At 41.5% G+C, this 19,627-nt stretch overlaps 1 protein-coding gene across 5 annotated transcripts in view; it reads left to right on the top strand.

Moving 5' to 3' along the window:
- The window catches only part of ERG (ETS transcription factor ERG), a 454,845-nt gene that overhangs the window by 388,867 nt on the left and 46,351 nt on the right, over positions 1–19,627 (top strand). For all 5 annotated transcript variants that reach the window (XM_086935415.1, XM_086935417.1, XM_086935419.1 and 2 more), the window contains one exon: positions 12,879–13,082. In XM_086935415.1, coding sequence (XP_086791541.1) covers positions 12,879–13,082 — 204 coding nt within the window. The remainder of the gene's footprint in view (positions 1–12,878; positions 13,083–19,627) is intronic.

Genomic DNA, 19,627 nt, shown 5'->3' with positions numbered 1-19,627 from the left:
TTTTACAGTAAACCCAAGAAAACCAAGCTAATATAACATTTGGTTATATTTTGTGGAATGTCATCATGTTTGAAAGTGCCTAATTCTAATGGTCTGATTTAGCATTCAGCAGTCCAAGCCCCAAAGGTGTTGTACCACAATACTGAGTGCACAATTTTGACTTAAATGTATTTTGCATGCAGGATATCAGCCACCACAATATCGTCAAGGTAAGTGTAAGGCACATGTATGGAGAGTTAAGAATTGTAAATATGCATTTATCTGTATATACGTACCTTGTTCAAATATTGATCGTCAATATACTACGCTCTATATTTTTGCAGATGATAGTTTTCGCTCTTGATATTGTGGCATTCATCTCCACGAAGCCACTGGTGTAGAGGAGAAGGGACTACTACACATGATAAACCTCCATAGCATCTTCACCCTGACCTGCCTAGACTGTTTCCCCTTTGGCTCCACCACTTCCCCATGCCTCTGCCTCCATTGCAGCTCTATCACCCTTGACCCTGCCTTATGACACTGACATTCTTCCTAAGGGTCCAGTGCACCAAGGAAATCCGGGGAATGCAAGTCTTGTAAATACATCTCTAGAACAAGGGTAGATATCCGTAAACCTCATCAAAATATCCCAGTGTATCCGACCAATATGGTCACGCTGGCAGTCTCCCACAGTGAATGCCGGCGGCTCTTTTGAGACTTCAGAGACATGCCTAGGTTGTTTCAGATTGTCGGCCACATGCAAAGGGTCTGTCCTGTCTGTTTCTTCTTGTTGTTCATTGTACATCAGACATGTTTGGAAACATATTTTGTGTTTGAGCACAGTTATGAGTAGTTTGTCGGGATACCATAGTCACTTCCCCAGTGCACTCTCCAATGTATGCATGCGTCACAAACAGGGAAGGGACCATGAGGTGATTATATTTGATGACTTAGAGGAGGTGAAGTAACATACTAAATATATGGGCAAAACAGGTAAAAAATGACTTACTGTTGGTGCCTCGTGTAGAGTATTGTCCCCATTCGAATATGGTGAACTGTGTATGGTTCAAAGACAAACCACGAAAGTGAAACATTATGCAAACCTCTAGTTATACGTTCTTAATTATTTAAGTGTGCACATTGAGGAATTGTGTAATAGCTTTATTTTGAAAATTATTTTTATGCAGTAGAAGACCTCTGAGATATATACAAATGAGAATGTATGATGTAACGGTCATGAGGAACATTAGAAACTGTAATTTCTAACATTATGAGTTGAGTTGAAGGTTGTATATCCGAAAACCCTGTACAAAAATTTAATTTTACAAAAATGTCCCAACCAAAATATCACCTACCAAAATATTGTGAATTTAAGTATATATGAATATACAAGTTTGGGTTTTCTGCTCTTAATTCCACCTCTCTGTACATGTATGTGAAATTAACAATAGTAAATCTATACTTATACGTATTTATTTTCGTCATATTTTGGTAGTCAGTAGCCTAACTAGAAAATTGAAACCACATTTGAGTCTTAAATGAGTGCATATTCATTTCCTTTTCAATGATTAACATTTATACTGAGGTGGCTTGTAGGAAATACACCTGGCAGATTACAGTACTGACTTCATATTCTTGATATCAGCTGAGAGGAAGCTCTCAGTCGCCGGACCTGAGAAGGGCAAGAAGTGTAAGTCATTAAGACTACTCCTTAGAGACATGCAAAAAAGTATGTGTTATAAAAGTATATCTGTGGCATTACTGTGGGTGAGACAAATGTAGTGAGACTCACCCAAAAGTCCAAATCCGGGTGGTCCAAAAAGCAAAAAATCTGGATGTACTGAATGGTTGGAACCCAATTGTAAAATACAGTACCACCACAAACTGGGCACATTTTTATATGTTTCCTTCACCATGTCATGCAGCAGGAGGTATTTCTAGCACCATGCACATGCCCCTGTATTCCAGACTTTACAGCTCTTAAGCATTTCAAGTTTGGAAAGCACATACAGAAACAGATTGGAAGAGGAAAAAGATGTGACATTGCAAGTATGGACAGTGTGGCTAGAGTTGTGAGCAACAAAAAGTTTACATCAGTAGGTATAAGCTCCGCCAAGAGGTTCTTTTGTTACATCAATGGCTAACAAAAGGCACAGGGAGGAAAAGGAGAGAGGTCGATAGCAAGGTTCTCCTTTGATAATGGAAGTTAACTAAGAGTGGCTGGGGGAAATGCACAATGTATATAATGCAATAGCAAATGTATATTACATAAAAAAAATACATTGTCCTACATAATGCACAAACGTTTGTTTTAAGAATTATATTTAAGACTCACATTAATATGATCTGCATGGTCTGTTGGAAAATTCTTACAACCAACTCAGCAAGGCTCACTTCTCAAAGAAATTTTGAATAAGTCTCAGTTATTCAGCAATTGAATGAAAATCAATACCTCTCCTATGCTTTTTTATCCCTTTAAAAATGAGGTCTGACTGTGTTATATAACGCACCTAAATATGACAACAAAATGTTGCACCAATCTGATTTATATGACATTTAATACAGGATATCATGGGTCGGACAGTGTAAGTCCTACAACTGCTTGTTTGCGTAATTCTACATGTTGGCCAATGGTGTTTGGAAAGGGGAATGTGAGGCAATGCTTGGAAGTGGAGAGTAAAAGGCACAATGTTCCCAGTTTTATAACACAGCCAACTGGTGAATTTTTCTGACTGTGTGTGGAGTGGGCGTGGCCATGAAGGAGTATGGTTTAGTAACAAGCAAATCCTGTGACACTTCTGAATCTACAGCACCCCCTCTCGTAATGCCTCCCCTTCTGCCCACACCCTACGAAAAACCAACATGAAAGCTTTTGAGGTAGCCGCCAATGTCCTGGGGCGTTTTCACATGTAATGGACATCAGCTGAGCTAGGCCTCCAACCAGTTAGCTGGAAACCTGCTCCCTGCAGGGGTTTCCAGTTAATTATGTGCCCACCGTGTGATATCGGCTTCTCACCTGGTTGCCGTGTGAAAGGAGCCGATAACGTGTGGCACACGATGGGACCTTGTGAGTTGGCATGTCTGACACATCGAACTAGAGAGGGAGTACAATTCCGCACTGGCAGCCAGCTTACAGTGCAAAGATGGAAGCCTGCCTGTGACTAGGGCAGTGCCCTGGCAACGGGGGCTGCACCAGAAAAGAAAGTAATGCTGGTTAAAATAGGCACACAGTGTCTGGGTCTGCACAGCAGGCATCAGATCCCAACATAGACAATAAACTTATGATGATGAAATATATGGACAAATGATGGTCAGACAGACCATCATAAACTGCTCAGAAAGGGCGCCATGCATGACAGTGGTTCTAGAGACAATCATACGCCCTCTGCCAATCCTCGCAGCCACGAATCCACCTCCAGGGCTTTATTTGTGCTGGTCAGCACATGCTGCTAGGCTCTGCTTGTCAGACTGTGCTTTTTTCGGTGGTACCGTAAAATGTTATGATACTGGGAAACTGAGAACATATTTCTTGTTACGCTGCAATGCTTTTCAGTTATTTTGCAAGGCATGCAAGGATTGCCAAATGTACTAAAGTATATTCGTTCCTGTTTTGTTTAAAGAAGATTAAGTAAGCAATTCATAAAATAAAGGGTCTTATTGCAAAAAAAGATAACTTAAGCCTGAATGGTTTATTATAGTTTAAGTATTGAAAAAGCAGAAAATATTTTTTATTGCACCAATCTGGCTCATGGGCATTTTACATAAGCACGAGAACGGCGCAACATATTTTGGACACAAGTAATTTGTTCAGAATCACAATTGGTGGGGAAATTATCTGGGTGACAATAAAAGTTACAATGCAAAACTCTGTAATCTGTGTGCAAAAAAACGATAAGGCATGTTATGCCTCATTTTGAACTTGCAGAGCTCGGAATGAGTGGGCAATGACAGCACTGATAAATATCACTCGCTGCGGAATCGGTATTTCCCTGGTGTGGTCATTACACTACCAATTACCTCCTAATGGGGTACAAAAAAATACTAATTGGCTAAAAGCTGAATTTGCGTGCTTTTAATTCTGTATTGCGTTCAAGTTTATAATTTTATAGCGGCACAAAAAATATTTGGTTGAAATTCAGTAATCTGATTCCCAGATGTTTCTAGCTCCCCGCTCAAATGTTGTGTACATGATGATGTGGCAAAGATTCTGGGAAAAAAACAAGACACAAATCAAACCCATATTTTGTAGATGAGACTCTTCAGAGCTCCAAGTCAACTTGGAACGTATATATAGCATATTTTATGAAGTGTTATCTCATTTGTGAAATAGATATACAAATCATACATTGAACACAGTTTCTGAAGATGTTCTTATTATAGGGAGCACTGAATGAAGCACCGGGCAGACAATGCACTAAGGGCTGCGTGTGCAAACAATGCATACAGTAAATAGTGGTTGCAATTTGGGTGCCGACCTTTATTGAATGCATTACTATTATGCGACCCGACCAATGTAGTGATGGGTTGCGTTACAAAATACCAAATTGTAGTGGTTCGTAAATCGACATATCTCATGAATATTAGAGGTAGGTCACAAACTGCAACCCTCTAGAATTTGCTCCCATCACATGGATAGTGGCCCGCTGAGGGCAGCAGACCACCATGTCTGTGGTTGCCTTTAAATACCGCAATCCTTTTTATGTCTCGCCTAGACAGCGCATGTGCTGTCTCGTTGAGACATGCAGTATATGCTTCACTAGGTGAGACCCCACCTCCTTTTTCTATTTGTTTTTGAGTGTGCCTTTCAAAATGTACTACTTGCTATTGGCTAACAGTGCTCCAAGTCCCTCCTTTTTTCCTGTTGTTCATGCCTCTGGCTATTGGCCCCTTTACTTGTATTAGTCCACTTTTTTGTGGTCTTTTGTTTTGGGGAGATCTCTTTTTTAATGTGCCTTGCTTTTTGACAGAGTTGAAATGTTTCAGCCAGTGCAGAGTGTGTTTCCCAGCACCTATAATTTTTTACTTCGAGGCAAGCGTGTCAATGTTTGATCTCGTGCAGAGTGTGTTTCCCGACACAGATATATTTTTTTACTTCGATGCAAGAGCGGGCTCTCCCCACTCCCCTCCAAGTTTATTTATTGTGAGTTTATTTATTGATGATTAAGTGATACGTGCCCGCCAAGGCTCGAACACTGTTCTCCCGCTCCAAAGTTGGAAGCAGTATATGTTGAGCCACCTCCTCACTTTAATTCTCTGCACCATTTGTTTCAGTTGGTTTCAGATGCTACATTTGCCCGTTTCAACCGCGTTTTTTAAAATATTATCTGTCTCGCCCCTCCACGTGAGTTGTTATTTTTATTTGTCTCTCCCCACCCCTCCAAGATCGCTGTTCATTTATTTATAATTATGTGATACATCCCACGCCGAGGTTCGAACCCTGTTCTCCGGCTCCAAAATCGGCAGCTTTCGTGAAATTCGATTTCCTGCGTAGATTGCTTAACAGAATTAGAATGAAAGCATCCAGAGTGCATGGAATTATGGCAAAGTGGGTACTCACTGCTTCCGAATACCTGTTTGTGACTGAGAAGTACTGGTACTCTCTCGTTACAAGTATTGCACTGCTGCTGATGCGTTCTGGTACTCTCCCTTCCAAGTGTAAGAACTGCAAGTACTCAGGACCCGGAAAAACCTGCCCGTTTAAAGCGCTTATCATCAATGGGCCTCGTGAAACTTCCTGACATCACAATGATGTCATCAGATGAGACGTTACTTGACCGAAACTCAGGCCTGTGAGGTACTTATGTGACAAGGCTGCCTTTCACAACGAGCAATTGAAGGACCTTGTTCAAATTTAATTTGAAAAAGCAACAGATATTTTGTGATAAAAAGATGTACGCCAGCACACCAATTTTTGACTTCACTTTACCATTTGGACCAGGGAGTAGGTATCCTTGGTGCAGCAGGTGCAGTGACACTGGGGCCAAGAAACCTGGGGGGGTGGAGCATTAATCCCTGATATATACCAGTGCTGCCTCTATGTCAGCAGAGGAATATCTATAGCGTGGCAGACGTCTCTGAGTGTTGAATGAAGGCTTATTCTAAGAATCAGACATAGTTGCACTTGGAAACTATGTCTGTTTCTATTCTTTAACGAGATGATTGTCACTAAATGGTTTTGTTGTGGGCATTTTTAAAGTTGAGATGGGGTTAGGATGTTTTTTCGGATTGGTAAAATGAAATGTACGGTATGAAGTGAAAATCGAAATCGTTTTATATTCTAATAGCAGACTTGCTTTCCACATGTCTTTGCCATTCAAAAACCACTCAAGGACTTTTAAACAACACAATAACACATACATCGTGCCTTGTTCTAGAATGGTGTGTTAATCAGTGACGTATAGCGCCTATAGGCCTTTATTATGGCAGCTAAGTGCTGTGGCTTGTCTACTCTGTGCCATATCGTACTGACAAGCCTGTACAGTCATGCAAATGTTCTAATTCACCAGACCCGAACTGCTCCCGCCTCTCTTATTTTGTAAAATTCAGTAATTGGAAATTATACACATGGCATGTAACTCGCAACATGTTCCATTTCCATTAAGACACTTCAGAAGGTGAAGGAACCTACTTCCGAGTTATGACTGACTGACTGAATTATTTGTTAAGCGCGCTTATGCCGAGGCGTCTTGGCGCTATAGAAGGAGGTGAACAGGACTGCCGGTTAGACCATAGAGATGAGCCAGGTTTTCAAAGCTTTTCTAAAACGGATCCTGTTTGAATCAGAGCATAGCGCAATGGGCATGGTGTTCCATAGTTTCGCTGCCTGGTAGGAAAAAGACTTTCCGCCCCATCGGACTTTCCTTATTCTAGGCATACAGATCAAGTCAAGACTGCTAGATCTTAATGTGCGGGGCAGCACATAGCGAGGAAAGAGATTTGTCATGTCCTCCGCCCCCCTTCCATTAAGGGACTTGTGGACTAGACAGAGGGCCTTAAATTGCACTCTACGCCTGACAGGGAGCCAGTGAAGTAGCCGTATGGCATTCAATGTCGGGTGACGCTTGGGGAGATCCTGCAGGACTCTGGCTGCCGCATTTTGAATTGATTGAAGTTTTGCGATTTGTTTTTCACCAGTTCCTAAATATAAGGTGTTACAGTAGTCTGTACGGGATAGTACCAGGGCTCCAACCACTGTTTTCCTCAATGTGAGAGGTATATATGGCAGGATTTTCCAGAGAACCTTAATTGTAAAAAAACAGGCAGATGTAACTTGACTAATTTGTGCAGTACAAGTTAGTTCTTTATCAATCGTAAAGCCCAGGTTCCTAACTTTTTTTGCTGGGACTGGGCATGTGCCAGCTTCTGGAGGCCACCATAGGTGACTCCAGATGGAGGGTTTTTGGCCAAACTCAATCACCTCGGTTTTTTCGGTGTTGAGCTTTAAAAAGTTCTTACTCATCCAGCTCTTTACGTCTAGGAGACAGTTACGAAAACGCTTCGCTGAGAGAGAGACACCACTAACTGGGTGTCATCGGCATAAGACACTAAACACAGGCCGTGAGATTTTATAAGTTTTACCAGTGGGGTCACGTACAGATCAAACAAGGTAGGGGAGAGCGCCGATATCTGAGGGACGCCACATGGGAGAAAGAACTCTCCCGACTGAAGACCCTCCTAGTGGATTTGCTGTACTCGGGCTTCTAAAAAAGACCTGAGTAGCATTACGGCAATATCTGTAATGCCTGCTGCTCTGAGCCTATCTAATAGGACCCCGTGATTGACGGTATCGAAAGCTGCCGTCAGGTCTAGCAGTATTAGAACAGCACTGCCTCCTTCATCCATGGTTCTGCGAATTTCCTCAGTGGCCATAATTAAAGCGGATTCCGTAGAGTGACATGACCTAAAGCCATGCTGGGTAAGGTCTAAGATGTTATTTAGGTCTATGAATTCCATTAGTTCCTGGTTCATTGCTTTTTCAAGTATCTTGGCCGGTAAGGAAGGCACGATATAGGACGATAGTGTTTGGATTCCAATGGGTCCAGGCATTCTTTTTTCAAAATGGGCCTTATACAGGCCTTTTTCCATCTTTGAGGAAAGACTCCAGAGCTTATTATCACATTCAGTAAAGGAGTCAAAATAGGGCTAATTGCCTCAGGGGCCAAATGAAGTGTATAGGGGGGACAGGGGTCCAGGGGTGATCCTGATTTAGTCTGAATTAACAGGTTTGTGACCAGATTTTTGTTTAGGAGGGAGAATTGAGAAAGATGATTTGCAGGGGGTTTAGTCTGTTCCATGTGGTCCGTTGCTATTGTTTTGGACAGAGTGTGGAGATCGTCGTAGACAGCTTGGACTTTGTGCTGGAAAAACAGGGCCATATTATCCACAAAATTCTGATCCGGGACAAAGATAGTGTCTTTGCTAATTTCGAGACAGTTTTAAATAATTCCTTTGAAGAATTTGAAGCCTCTTGAATTTTTTTCAGTAAAGAAGGCCGATTTGGCCTGTTTTATCTTTATTTTGTATTCAAGTAAGACGCTGGTATATTCTTTCCTATGTTGAATGCTGTAATCGGATCTCCAGATCCCCTCATAGTGACGGCATTTAAGTTTAATTAGTTTGACGTCAGCAGTATACGGATGTTATGGATGTTAGCTTCAAATACAGCAGTTCAGCTTTCCGAGGTCGGTAGTACAGTGCTGTGAAGAAATATGATGCGGGCAGGAAGTCGTGTTTAAAATCCAATTATTAGCTCTGGTATTTCGGCATAGCTGCTATGCAAGGTTTGAAGCCCTCTGCTCCCGCTAGGAGCCCCAATGACTACACCTCCCAGAATGCTCTGCGGTGGGCAGGAGCGAGCCTATGGCAGGTGACCCGAAGGCATGCAACCTTCCAATTGGCCACGGTCTCCGGGCAGGAAATCCTTGCCTTAAAGTCTGCGGTGTAAAACAACAACTCCCAAAATGCATTGACGTTGTAAGATGGCTGGCGCCGCTGCTGAAGGAGGTGTCGTGTCTCTACCTCGGAAGGGCCCCCGCAGGTAAGTGGGGGCGCACGGGTACTTGGGTCAGAGGTGCTGCTGGGTTTTAGCTCTCGCCCGTCTTGAGAGGGGTAAAAGGGGCCATGGTAGAGGAATATTCGGGTGATGCGGCTGGAGGTGGGGTGAGCTGAACCAGGGGGGGGGGTGTCAGTACACCTGTGTGAGGGAGCACCGGGGGCACACGCATCCCATTCTTCAATAAACTGTGTTTCTCAAGCACCCACTTACATGCTGGGTCCGTCACACACAGACCTTGTTCTCCGGACACCCACTGGTCATGTGATCTCCTGTGCTTACAAACTCTGTCCTGCACGCATGGCTCGTCTCACGCCGCACTCTTTCGAACACATACTTATATGATTTGCATTTGCAAATAATAATGCCTTTAATTTTAGTTTTTAATGCCTTTTATTTTTGTTTTTGTTTTTAAAACAAAATTAAAAGGCATTCTCATTTACAATGCCAATAGCGTAAATGCAAGACTGATTGCATTACAAATGCTTGTTATTTAAATGCAACTTGTATTTCTTAAAGGAAAATGGGATGCATCAAAAAAATAAAACGAACCATGCTCGAGGCAACACAATACATAAGTAAAGAATGACAGACTGAAATTTGCTCCTGGTGGGGTGGAAGGGGTATTAATTCTTATTTAATGTTTAGCTACATTATAAGTTAAAACATGCCCCACAAACGTAATTTCAGCTGCAATTCTAACCCTTTGATAAAATATCAAAAGTATATTTTCAACAGGTAACCCAAATTAAGAGCCCAGTGCCAAGACCAGGTACTTGTTATTTTTAAGAAATTAGAGAGTATATTTCTTTACACAATCTAATTATTAAATTGCACCCATTTTATTAACTCCAACTCTTGATCTGTGGAACACAGCAGGCTCTAGAGACAAACTCTTAAGACACAAATTCATCTTAAAATTATTTTCATGTGTAGTGAGAGATCTTGGCAATTAAAAATTTGGAGCAAAATCTGGGGCCTTGATAATTGAGTTTTGCAGCAACACTACAATCACAGATCCTTCCCTAAAGCATCCGAACCTCCTACCTTGTGTAGGTAAAACAAGTAAAATACATGTGGGTGAATGCAGTTCTAGCCTGCTGATGTTTACATTTTTTCAATTAAAAGTGCACATAGAAAAATTACCTTTGTGCTCGTGGGAAGGAGCCAATTAGATGCACTGTATTACTTTGACAGGGGAAACAACCTTTATAACGCAACTTTTACAACGCACTACCATTACAACAAAACTTTTACAACGCAACATCCATTACATCGCAACCATTACAACGCATGACACTACAACGCATACCACTGCAACGCATGTCATTACAACGCAGTCATTACAACGCATACCATTACAATGCATACCATCACAACACATAGTACCCTTACACTCTCCAACACTTACCCTACTGTTGCACCCCCTGGAGATAAAATAGTAATTTTTACCCCTTCACTATCCAACACTTACCTTACTGTTGCACCCCCTGGAGTTAGAATAGTAATTTTTACCCCTACACTATCCAACACTTACGCTGCTGTTGCACCCCCCTGGAGTTAGAATAGTAATTTTTACCCCTACACTATCCAATACTTACCATACATGAAATGTAATGGTATGCTTTGTAATGGTATGCTTTGTAAAGGTAGTATGCGTTGTAATGGAATGCGTTGTAAAGGTAGTTTTGAAAAATTTGTTGTAATGGCATGCGTTGTAATGGATGTTGCGTTGTAAAAAAAGCGTTGTAAAGGTATGCGTTGTAAAAGTATGCGTTGTAACGTCATACATCCCTTTGAAAGGTGCTCTGAAGTAAAATGGCTATTTTATTCCACATAACTCAACGTTCCTTTATGTGAAACTTTGTTACTATGTGGTACACTGGAGCCTAATGGCGTTTATGTACTTATTTTTAATGAATAAATACGAAAATAAAAAGTAGGTTTTTCTGTCTTTTTCTTGCTGTTTCCCCCTGAAAAAACTACTTTTTATGGGCTATTACACTAGCTTTTAAAAAAAAACTTACCTATGAAATGTTTTGGAAAAAATACAGAAAGACCCCAAATTTTACATATATGGAACTATTCAAACATCAACAATGGAGTTTACCCTATCTCGTGAACACAGTGGATCTCGAAAGGAGTAAGGCACACATATACCAGATGATCTTCAATGGCACACTGTATGCCTTTGAAGGGTTACAGCAACCTTTTTGTTTGAATTAATTACTAATGTTGGAGATGCCATCAACTACGATATTGTATGTCATGCATCCTGAGGGAGACTTTATCCTCAGTACAGCCTTTCCCAATATATGACTATATACATAATTGGGGTCAACACAAGTTAGTAGCATCTGATCACCGCACTACATTCTAATCCTATGCAACAAGCCCTGCGAGACAAATACCAAACACAACTAACAATCGACTATACAGATGAGCAATGGTCCTCAGTTCTTGAAATGCATGGCTGTGGGTTGTGTGAATCCAAACGTAAGTTTACATTTTATAAAACATTATTATGTGATACTGGACAACAACTTGTCTAGCTGGAGTCGGTGGTACACAAGCTGGTGCTGAAGACAAGTGAGAGGTGCCCTATGTCATAAACTATGGTCCTGCATACACATTACTAATTACTGGGCAGAGGTTTCAAATACCCTAGCTACACACAGTGACACCACCTTTCCACTCATCCATGTAACAGGCACTCATACATGACTGAGTCTTCTGACACGTCTTCATCTTCAAAATATATCAACCTCATTGGTAGTGGTGAAGATATGTATGCTTCACCACTGGAAATATAGGATCTTACCAACTCACCAGAATGATTAGCAGAGCTTTTCTTACAAGCCTCGCAGAAGAGGATAATATCCAAAGTAAAAGACATAATGGATATTTTTGAGAAAATAGGGTTTCCTGTACTGGAAAGTAGCTCATATTATTATACTGATACTCATAATGCTCAAGAAACCAGGGCAAAAACATGATACTAGGCACGCACCCTGGACAGACCTTTGAACGAGCATTAGATATAGATCCAAGATTATGGACCTTGAATACATAACTCTATGTATACATCTTATAGACACAGATCACAGCTAATATTGGTGAATTATGGACACACAGAATCCCTCTACACCCCCAATCCTCTTACTTCTGTTTCCACGTTGTTCCCTTCCTAGCGAGAGGTTTGTTTGTTGCACACTGACATGTTGTCACTGAATTTAGAACTTCTATGTTAATTGTTTTGTAACTCCTTCGGATCTTAACAAGTTAAATATTCTGAATTGGCTGTTTGATATATGACACAGAAACACTGTTATCATATTTGTCACTGTATTGTTAAGAGTACCAACATTTTATATGTGCTTTTGCCCTTTTATTGTTACCTTTTCCATTTTCAAAAATAAACAAATCATTTGGCAAAAAAATCTTTAACTTTGTCAACTTCAACCTCATCAGTGAAACCAAGATGCACTCCTCTTTCAATATTGAACTATCCGTATCCCAACTCATACATCAAAATCACCCTTGCTAACATCCCCCAAAACCTCAACTGAAACACATAGATTTCTCCTTCTTTACTAGGACTGACCACTCTATTTCATAGCCCAAAATGTTTAGCACAGGAGCTACAACCAACATAATTCTCACTATGTTGTTGGCAGTTCAGACTGTCTTTAGACTCCCTTGAATGTACCCTTGTGTAAATACAATTTGTCAAGAAATGAAACGACTCAGTTATGCTGTACATGACACATACCACTTAAAATGAAGTCGTCTTGTACAATATATGTAAAATAAGTTACTAACTCACTTTTTTACATGCATTTAGATCCAACATTGTGGAGCACGGACCATGTGCGACAGTGGCTGGAATGGGCAGTAAAAGAATATGGTCTTCCAGATGTCGACATCATGCTGTTCCAGAACATTGATGGAAAAGAATTGTGTAAAATGACCAAAGATGACTTCCACAGACTCACCCCAAGCTACAATGCAGAAATATTGCTCTCACACCTTCACTACCTCAGAGAAAGTAAGTATCAAAGTTCACATTGTAAAAATAGATAACCCATTCTGTAGCCTTGTTCGATAAATCATGCACTTCCAATGTCAGACTACATTGAAGTCAGGAGAACTTCAAACGAGTCAGGATAGAAAACAAAACATGTACAGATTGTTTATAATATAAAATATTTAGAAGTGCCAGTGGTAGTCACATAAATATAGATAAATGTATGAAGTTGTCAAGTGCTATTGTAGGTTTGTGGCAAATTTATTATATTGCTGAACATATTAAAAAGAGCAGTAACATTTGCTACAAAAACATTACAATTTCCCTAGAAAACATCAGGTGAAGGGATGTTATGGTTATAATAAACAACGTAAAAGCCTCTGAAATTTGTCACTTAAGTGATTGGCACAACTAGAACTCCCCCCAATGCGTTGTTCATTGTTTCTTTTCATATAAATTGTTGATCCATTCTTTACACTTTGTGTCTGTTTTCCTTATTCGGTTGATATTTTTACATAAATGTGAGTTGGATATTTAAGTTATTTGTATCTTATTGTACTGTTTTATAGGTTTTGTTTGTTTTCTAAGCACTGCACCTACATGCACTTTCCAGGGGATGCCTAGTCACTAAGGCTGGTCATGGGCTGCAGCCATACACTGTGGCTTCAGGGTTCAGAACTAGTCCTTAGACTATGCACTGAGCCAAATATGCATGACCTAATGCATTCAGGACATGACCGATTCCACCAATAAATTGGTGCACTGTGGCCTTTCACTGCATTGTGTTGCAGGTCTTCCTGCAACCAGAGCCAATGAGGACTGTGAAAACATCATATGACCAGGCTACCTATCCTTAAAGTCTGAACGGGGAGGTTTATAGACATGCCCACAGGGTGTAGCCATAACTCAGACCTTGTAACCAGTCCCTCAACACTGCCTGCACCCCCAGAGACTGCTGGGAGTAACATTTGGCCTTTCCTGATAGGCCATGTGCAGAAAGGAGAAATGTCTGTTATACAATGCACTACCTGTTCCTGTCGAGTTTGGGGAGAGACCAGTGGCCATTTCTTCTTCACCCTAGTACCTGATGATCATGCCAGTTGGCCATGGCTTACTGGTGCTAGGGATAAATGTGGTCTTCAGTCACTTACTTTGCCCATTGCCTTCCCACTATTGGATAGTAGAAGCACAACGTACTATTTGGCCACAATTAGTTATACATCTCCCTACTACAATTACCTGCTAGGCAAAGTGGGTGGCATTCAGCCAAGAACTAGGCCTCATTATGATCTTTGCGGATGGGATACTCCATCACAAATGCTACTGATGTCCTGTCCGCCATATTAAAAGTTTCATATGATAGAATGGGATTGAATTATAGCAAACAGGATATCCGTCACATTTGTAATGGAGTAACCCTGTCCACCAAGATCGTAAGCAGGCCCCTAGTACCAGAATCCAACTCCCGTGCCTACTCTGTAGGCTTTAGCTGTGTTTCAAAGTTACTGGGCAGAGGGAAGGGCCTTCAGCCATACACTCACCCAATGCCTTCCTCTGCCCAATTGCAAAGGCCTTTGGCTATGCCCAGCAGGCATTGTGCACATGACATGACCTTTAGCTGCAATCTCTCCCCATTCTCCCATCTCCTTTACTGGCTGGACCTTCAGACAACAATTTTTGCATTCTCATTCTCAAATTATTTTGAGAACCTCAATGTAAAATGTAACTTGTCCCTCTTTAAGTTCCCCCACTCAAAAACCTTTCACACAACTTTCCAATATCAAACTATTGTGTTGTGGCAGGTTCAGTCCAAGTCTTGTGCAGAATCATCATACAAAGCCAAAACCATAAGCAATTCAATGTTTTTTCTTTGGCTGAAATCACTACCAGTATGTACCAGTACAATGGATACCAGACATAATCCATAAACCGGTGTGCAATCTATAAGTGTCCCAAGGCAGAGAACAGATGAGGGTAGAAGTAGGGCACAGGTTATTGTTAAGGCTTCAGGGCCAAGATGCTACTGCACCCTCATTTTGCAGCAAAACATGTTTTACCTATTACCTCCCCCTCTCCATGATCATGGCAAAATTGCTCTCACTAGTGTAAATGCTATATGGGGCTATTATACCATATTAAGAAAATATGGTCAAATGTTGCTTGCTATCGTTATTACTTTATCTTTGCGTTGGATTCAGGATGAACTACTCATCTGGGTGGCATTAACCATTTAATTGTATATTTTGATTTATATGTAAACATTTCTTCTCTCTCAGTTGTTTGTTTTTGAAGAAGCTGCTATTATTGAAGTACTTATACAGCTGCAGGAATTAATTTTTTGCTCTGGTGAAGCAACACCTGTAGGCAGTAAAACATGTATTTGCAAAAACTTACATACATTATTTGGTGTTAAATAAGGAATTTATGAGTGTTTGTGTAAATCTTGACAAGGATGGAGGCTTGCACTTTAAAAATTGTTTTGATGATCACCAGCTACATTTGAAGATTTTTGAAAAATAATTTTTGATTGAGAAATAAAGAAAGATCTGTTTTTGAATCTTCTGATTCCACCTATTTTTACTTTTTGTATAACGGGAGGAGCAAATCCCTTTGCACAAAGAGATAGCAATGGGAACACCCCCAGTATTGGTGGGGCTGAAGGGAAAGGTTTTACTCCAAAGAAAAGTAAAAAGGGTAAAATGTTATCTAGTGCATTTGCATGCACTCTTTTTTCTCACATGAAATATGTGGGTGTATATTTTTGCTTGAGAAAATAGATTTTTTGATGCCTGGGTGGCAACATGGTAGAATTGTCTGAACAGTGGTTTGGCTTGCTTCCATAACCTTTTAAAGCATCCTTTAGTCGTCTACCAGGTACTCGAAGTTTTATGCCTGAATGGTCATTAGTTGAGGTATACAGATATCAAAAAACGTGTTTAAGGGCCCTAGCCCGGCTGCTTATGCTCCCAGCAGCAGAACTTAGAGGTGTGGTTTTGGAAGAGATGTACCGGGCCAGGAAAGTATGCTGCAAGTGGTGTTATATGAACCTGGAGGCACAGACCCCTGAAAAGGGCCAATACCACCTGTGGAGACACATCGAGGGCTGACGTAGGGTGCAGAGACATGGCACAGAGTAGCAACCATTAAGCATACAAGATGGCAGCTGAAATTAATGCATCAAAGGATAAAGGCAGAGGGATTAGGAGAGAAGATCTCTCTGCACCATAAGATGAAAGGATCTACAGCAAGCTGAGGCCAAAAGTGTCCACTCCCATGCCTGAGATGGTTGGGTGGGAGTCAAATTCATTACTATGGTCTTGACACCCCCAGTGGGTGATTGCCAGCCAAAAGTAAGGCTTAGGACTCTGAGCCAATACCAAGTGTGGAACAATACCCGTTTAAAGAGGGTGTCTAGCAAGTCTGCAGGGAGAAGTCAAACTGCAGATAGAGTAGTTGAGAAAAACGCAGTGACCATTGGGATGAACAGTGGCAGATATAGTGCCCCACTGATGCTGCCCCAGTAAAGACAGATCTAAGGGGTCAATAAATTACCCCGCCCCCCTTGTCGATTGCACTGCCCACCAAATTTATAAATGACTGCCAAGCTGTTGGTCATTGATAAAGCATTGGCAGGAACCCCCACCACTACGGTGCCTGGCTGTTTGGTGCAGTGTTAAGTTAGCATGAAGTCCCAAAATGGGAATTTCTTTTTCAAAATAAAAAATAATAATGCTCCCCTCACCTTTGGAATTATCTTCCATGGCGGGGGAGCTTTATTTACATTTCACTATCCCTCACCACCAGGGTATCCCTGGCTATTATGGACAGTAAAGAAATGGCTAAATGTCTCCCCATCCTGTTTGGGTGGATATGTAGGCGTTTCTCAGGTGGCCCATACTGCGTCAGGCCATCAGTAAGGTTTTGCTGTGGCGGTGATGAAGAAGTAACCACCGTAGCCAAACCTATGGTTCACCTGCAAATAAATCGGGAAGGCGGACCATCATATTGGCGGTGTGTATACTCCAAAACCAGTGCGACAGGGAATATACACACCGCCAACATATAAATTGGCCACTAAGTGCCTAGGGAACTGAAGAGGCAGGCCAGAGCAGTGGAGTGATTCGAAGCAGAGTGAACTTGAGAGAGAGGTGAGTAGTGTCAAAGTTAGCCCCTCCCCTCTCAAGGGTCTGTCTTACTATGGGAGGGCGCTCAGGCATCAGCCAAATTTGGATCTAGGGCTTTAGGCAACAAAAAATACCCAGCCCTCCCACATCTATCATTCCTAGAAGAGACAGCAGAGGCCTCAGAGAGGAGATAGGGCCCCTGTTCCCTAAGAGATCAAAGAAATGGTAAAACAGTGTGTTATTTACTGAAGCTGCGTTGTAACTATTATTTATTGTTTTGAAACACTGCATTACCTTAGGTCAAGCACTGGCCCCACCGCACTGTGGACATAACTAAATATACATATCTGTGACCATGTATAGTGGGGGATTAGGCATAACCTGGTCAAAAGCCAAACCCTATCTTCAGGCCCCTGTGCACTTAACATATTGTGCACATTCTTTGGCCATGCACAGTGCAGATTAATTGCACTTCCCCTATGTGGAGAAGGCCCACAGCTCACAGCCGGTTGCCATGCACAGAGGTATTTGATGAAGAGCCTGGCAGAATGCAAAGCCAACTTATGGCCTTCTCCCATGTGTACTAAATGCATTGCACATGGTTTTCAGAGATGCACAATGCGGGTGACGTCCAGAGAACGTCACACCCTATGTTTAGTCATTTTATGTATATAATCTACAGAGCACAACCATTAGCAGTCTTGGTTGTGTGAAAAGAAAGCGTTCTTTTAGCCAAGCCCTGCACATATCTCCAGTATGACTACCTGCTGCTCATAGCATTTAGCAATGTAAAGCATACATTTGGTGCACCCAACCACCATGTGGACCCATACCAAATGCCTATTTACAACATAGGCTTTTGTTTCTGCATCCCTTTTCTCATAGTTCAGCTACAGGATGCTAGCTAGTTTCATGAAACGCATACATTCAGTTAAGGTAAGCAATGCTACTATTACCACCCCTATGCACTGTTCATGACCTTAGACTTGAGGTCATTGATGAAAAAATGATTTACATTATTAATAATATCAAGTTGCTATGGGGGCTGCAGCACTCTGCGCACATCTGAGCAAAAGCTAGTCCTGGTGCCCAGAGTGTAATTGACCTAGCCAAAAAACAAGTACAGTAGGTTGTAGGGTAAGGGATGCAGATCATATTGGGCCCTTCTTTCAGAGATCCCTGGACATGGTAGAGCAGGAGGGGCAAATAGAATGACATTTACTGCCAGGAAAGTAATTGTATAGCATAACAGGCGTAAAAACTCAACTTTTTCTTTAACTTAAAATGTAACTTTCACTTCATCATTCAAAAATGATCTGAAAGTAATTCAGTTTGAGAGGCGTTGCTTATCTGTACCTTCAAAAGTTTATTTTTGTGACTCAGATTGTTCTTTCTGCCAATGGCATTTTGCTTCCATTGCCCAAGTTCCACTGCTGCTATTCTACTTCCTCCCATATGTTATTCTATGTAAGAATTTTTACTGTGCTAACTTAGGACATAACCCCAATCTATACTCTATAACTATGAAAAATTATGTTTGAACCCCTTCCTAATGAATTTAAGAGTGAGTAATTTGACTTCCGTTAAAAGTGCTAAACATCCCACGTATGAACAATACAGATTTCTAAATATTTGTTAAATAAACTAATAGTCACAAATTGACTTACTTGGAAGACTTAGGGTGAGATAGCACTAACATTGCTATCCCCAATATCATTACTGCAGCCCAGCCCTTGCTTCAATACTAATCCTAACCCTTACTCCAACGCTTATACTATCTCTGCACTGGTACCAGAATGCTGTGTGTGAATGGCTTAGAAGGGTTACATGTCCTCTTCTCAGAACCAGTTTGTACTGAGATACACTGGCATTGCATGCTATTGTGAGGTTTTTATATTTGTATGTGAATTTCCCTGAAACTTTTAATAGTGAAAATATATCAACCCGGGTTTGCTCATAAACATATTGGGTGCAGATTGAACAAAAGGGACAATTCTAAGAGTGCCTCAAATATAACATTTTTCAGGTCAATTTCTATATGAAATGATGAGCCCTCTCGCAGCCATCGCACGCCAACACAACCTTAACATCATCTCCTACGCCGACGACACCCAGCTGATCCTCTCCCTCACCAACGACCCCGCCACCGCTAGAGCCAGCCTCCAGGAAGGAATTAAAGACGTCGCGGAATGGATGAAGCTCAGCCGTCTGAAACGGAACTCAGACAAGACGGAAGTCCTCATCCTGGGACCATCCCCTTCTGCCTGGGACTACTCCTGGTGGCCCCTTGCCCTGGGCACCGCAACCAAGCCAACGGACCATGCACGCAACCTTGGCTTCATCCTGGACTCTTCCCTCACGATGACCAAGCAAGTCAATGCCGTCTCGTCATCCTGCTTCAACACCCTGCGCATGCTCCGAAAGATCTTCCAGTGGATCCCC

The sequence above is a fragment of the Lissotriton vulgaris genome, chromosome 8 (assembly GCF_964263255.1).
Source record: "Lissotriton vulgaris chromosome 8, aLisVul1.2, whole genome shotgun sequence".
Taxonomy (NCBI): domain Eukaryota; kingdom Metazoa; phylum Chordata; class Amphibia; order Caudata; family Salamandridae; genus Lissotriton; species Lissotriton vulgaris.
The sequence above is the reverse complement of the archived record's forward strand: the minus strand, read 5'-3'. Positions and strand labels throughout refer to the sequence as shown.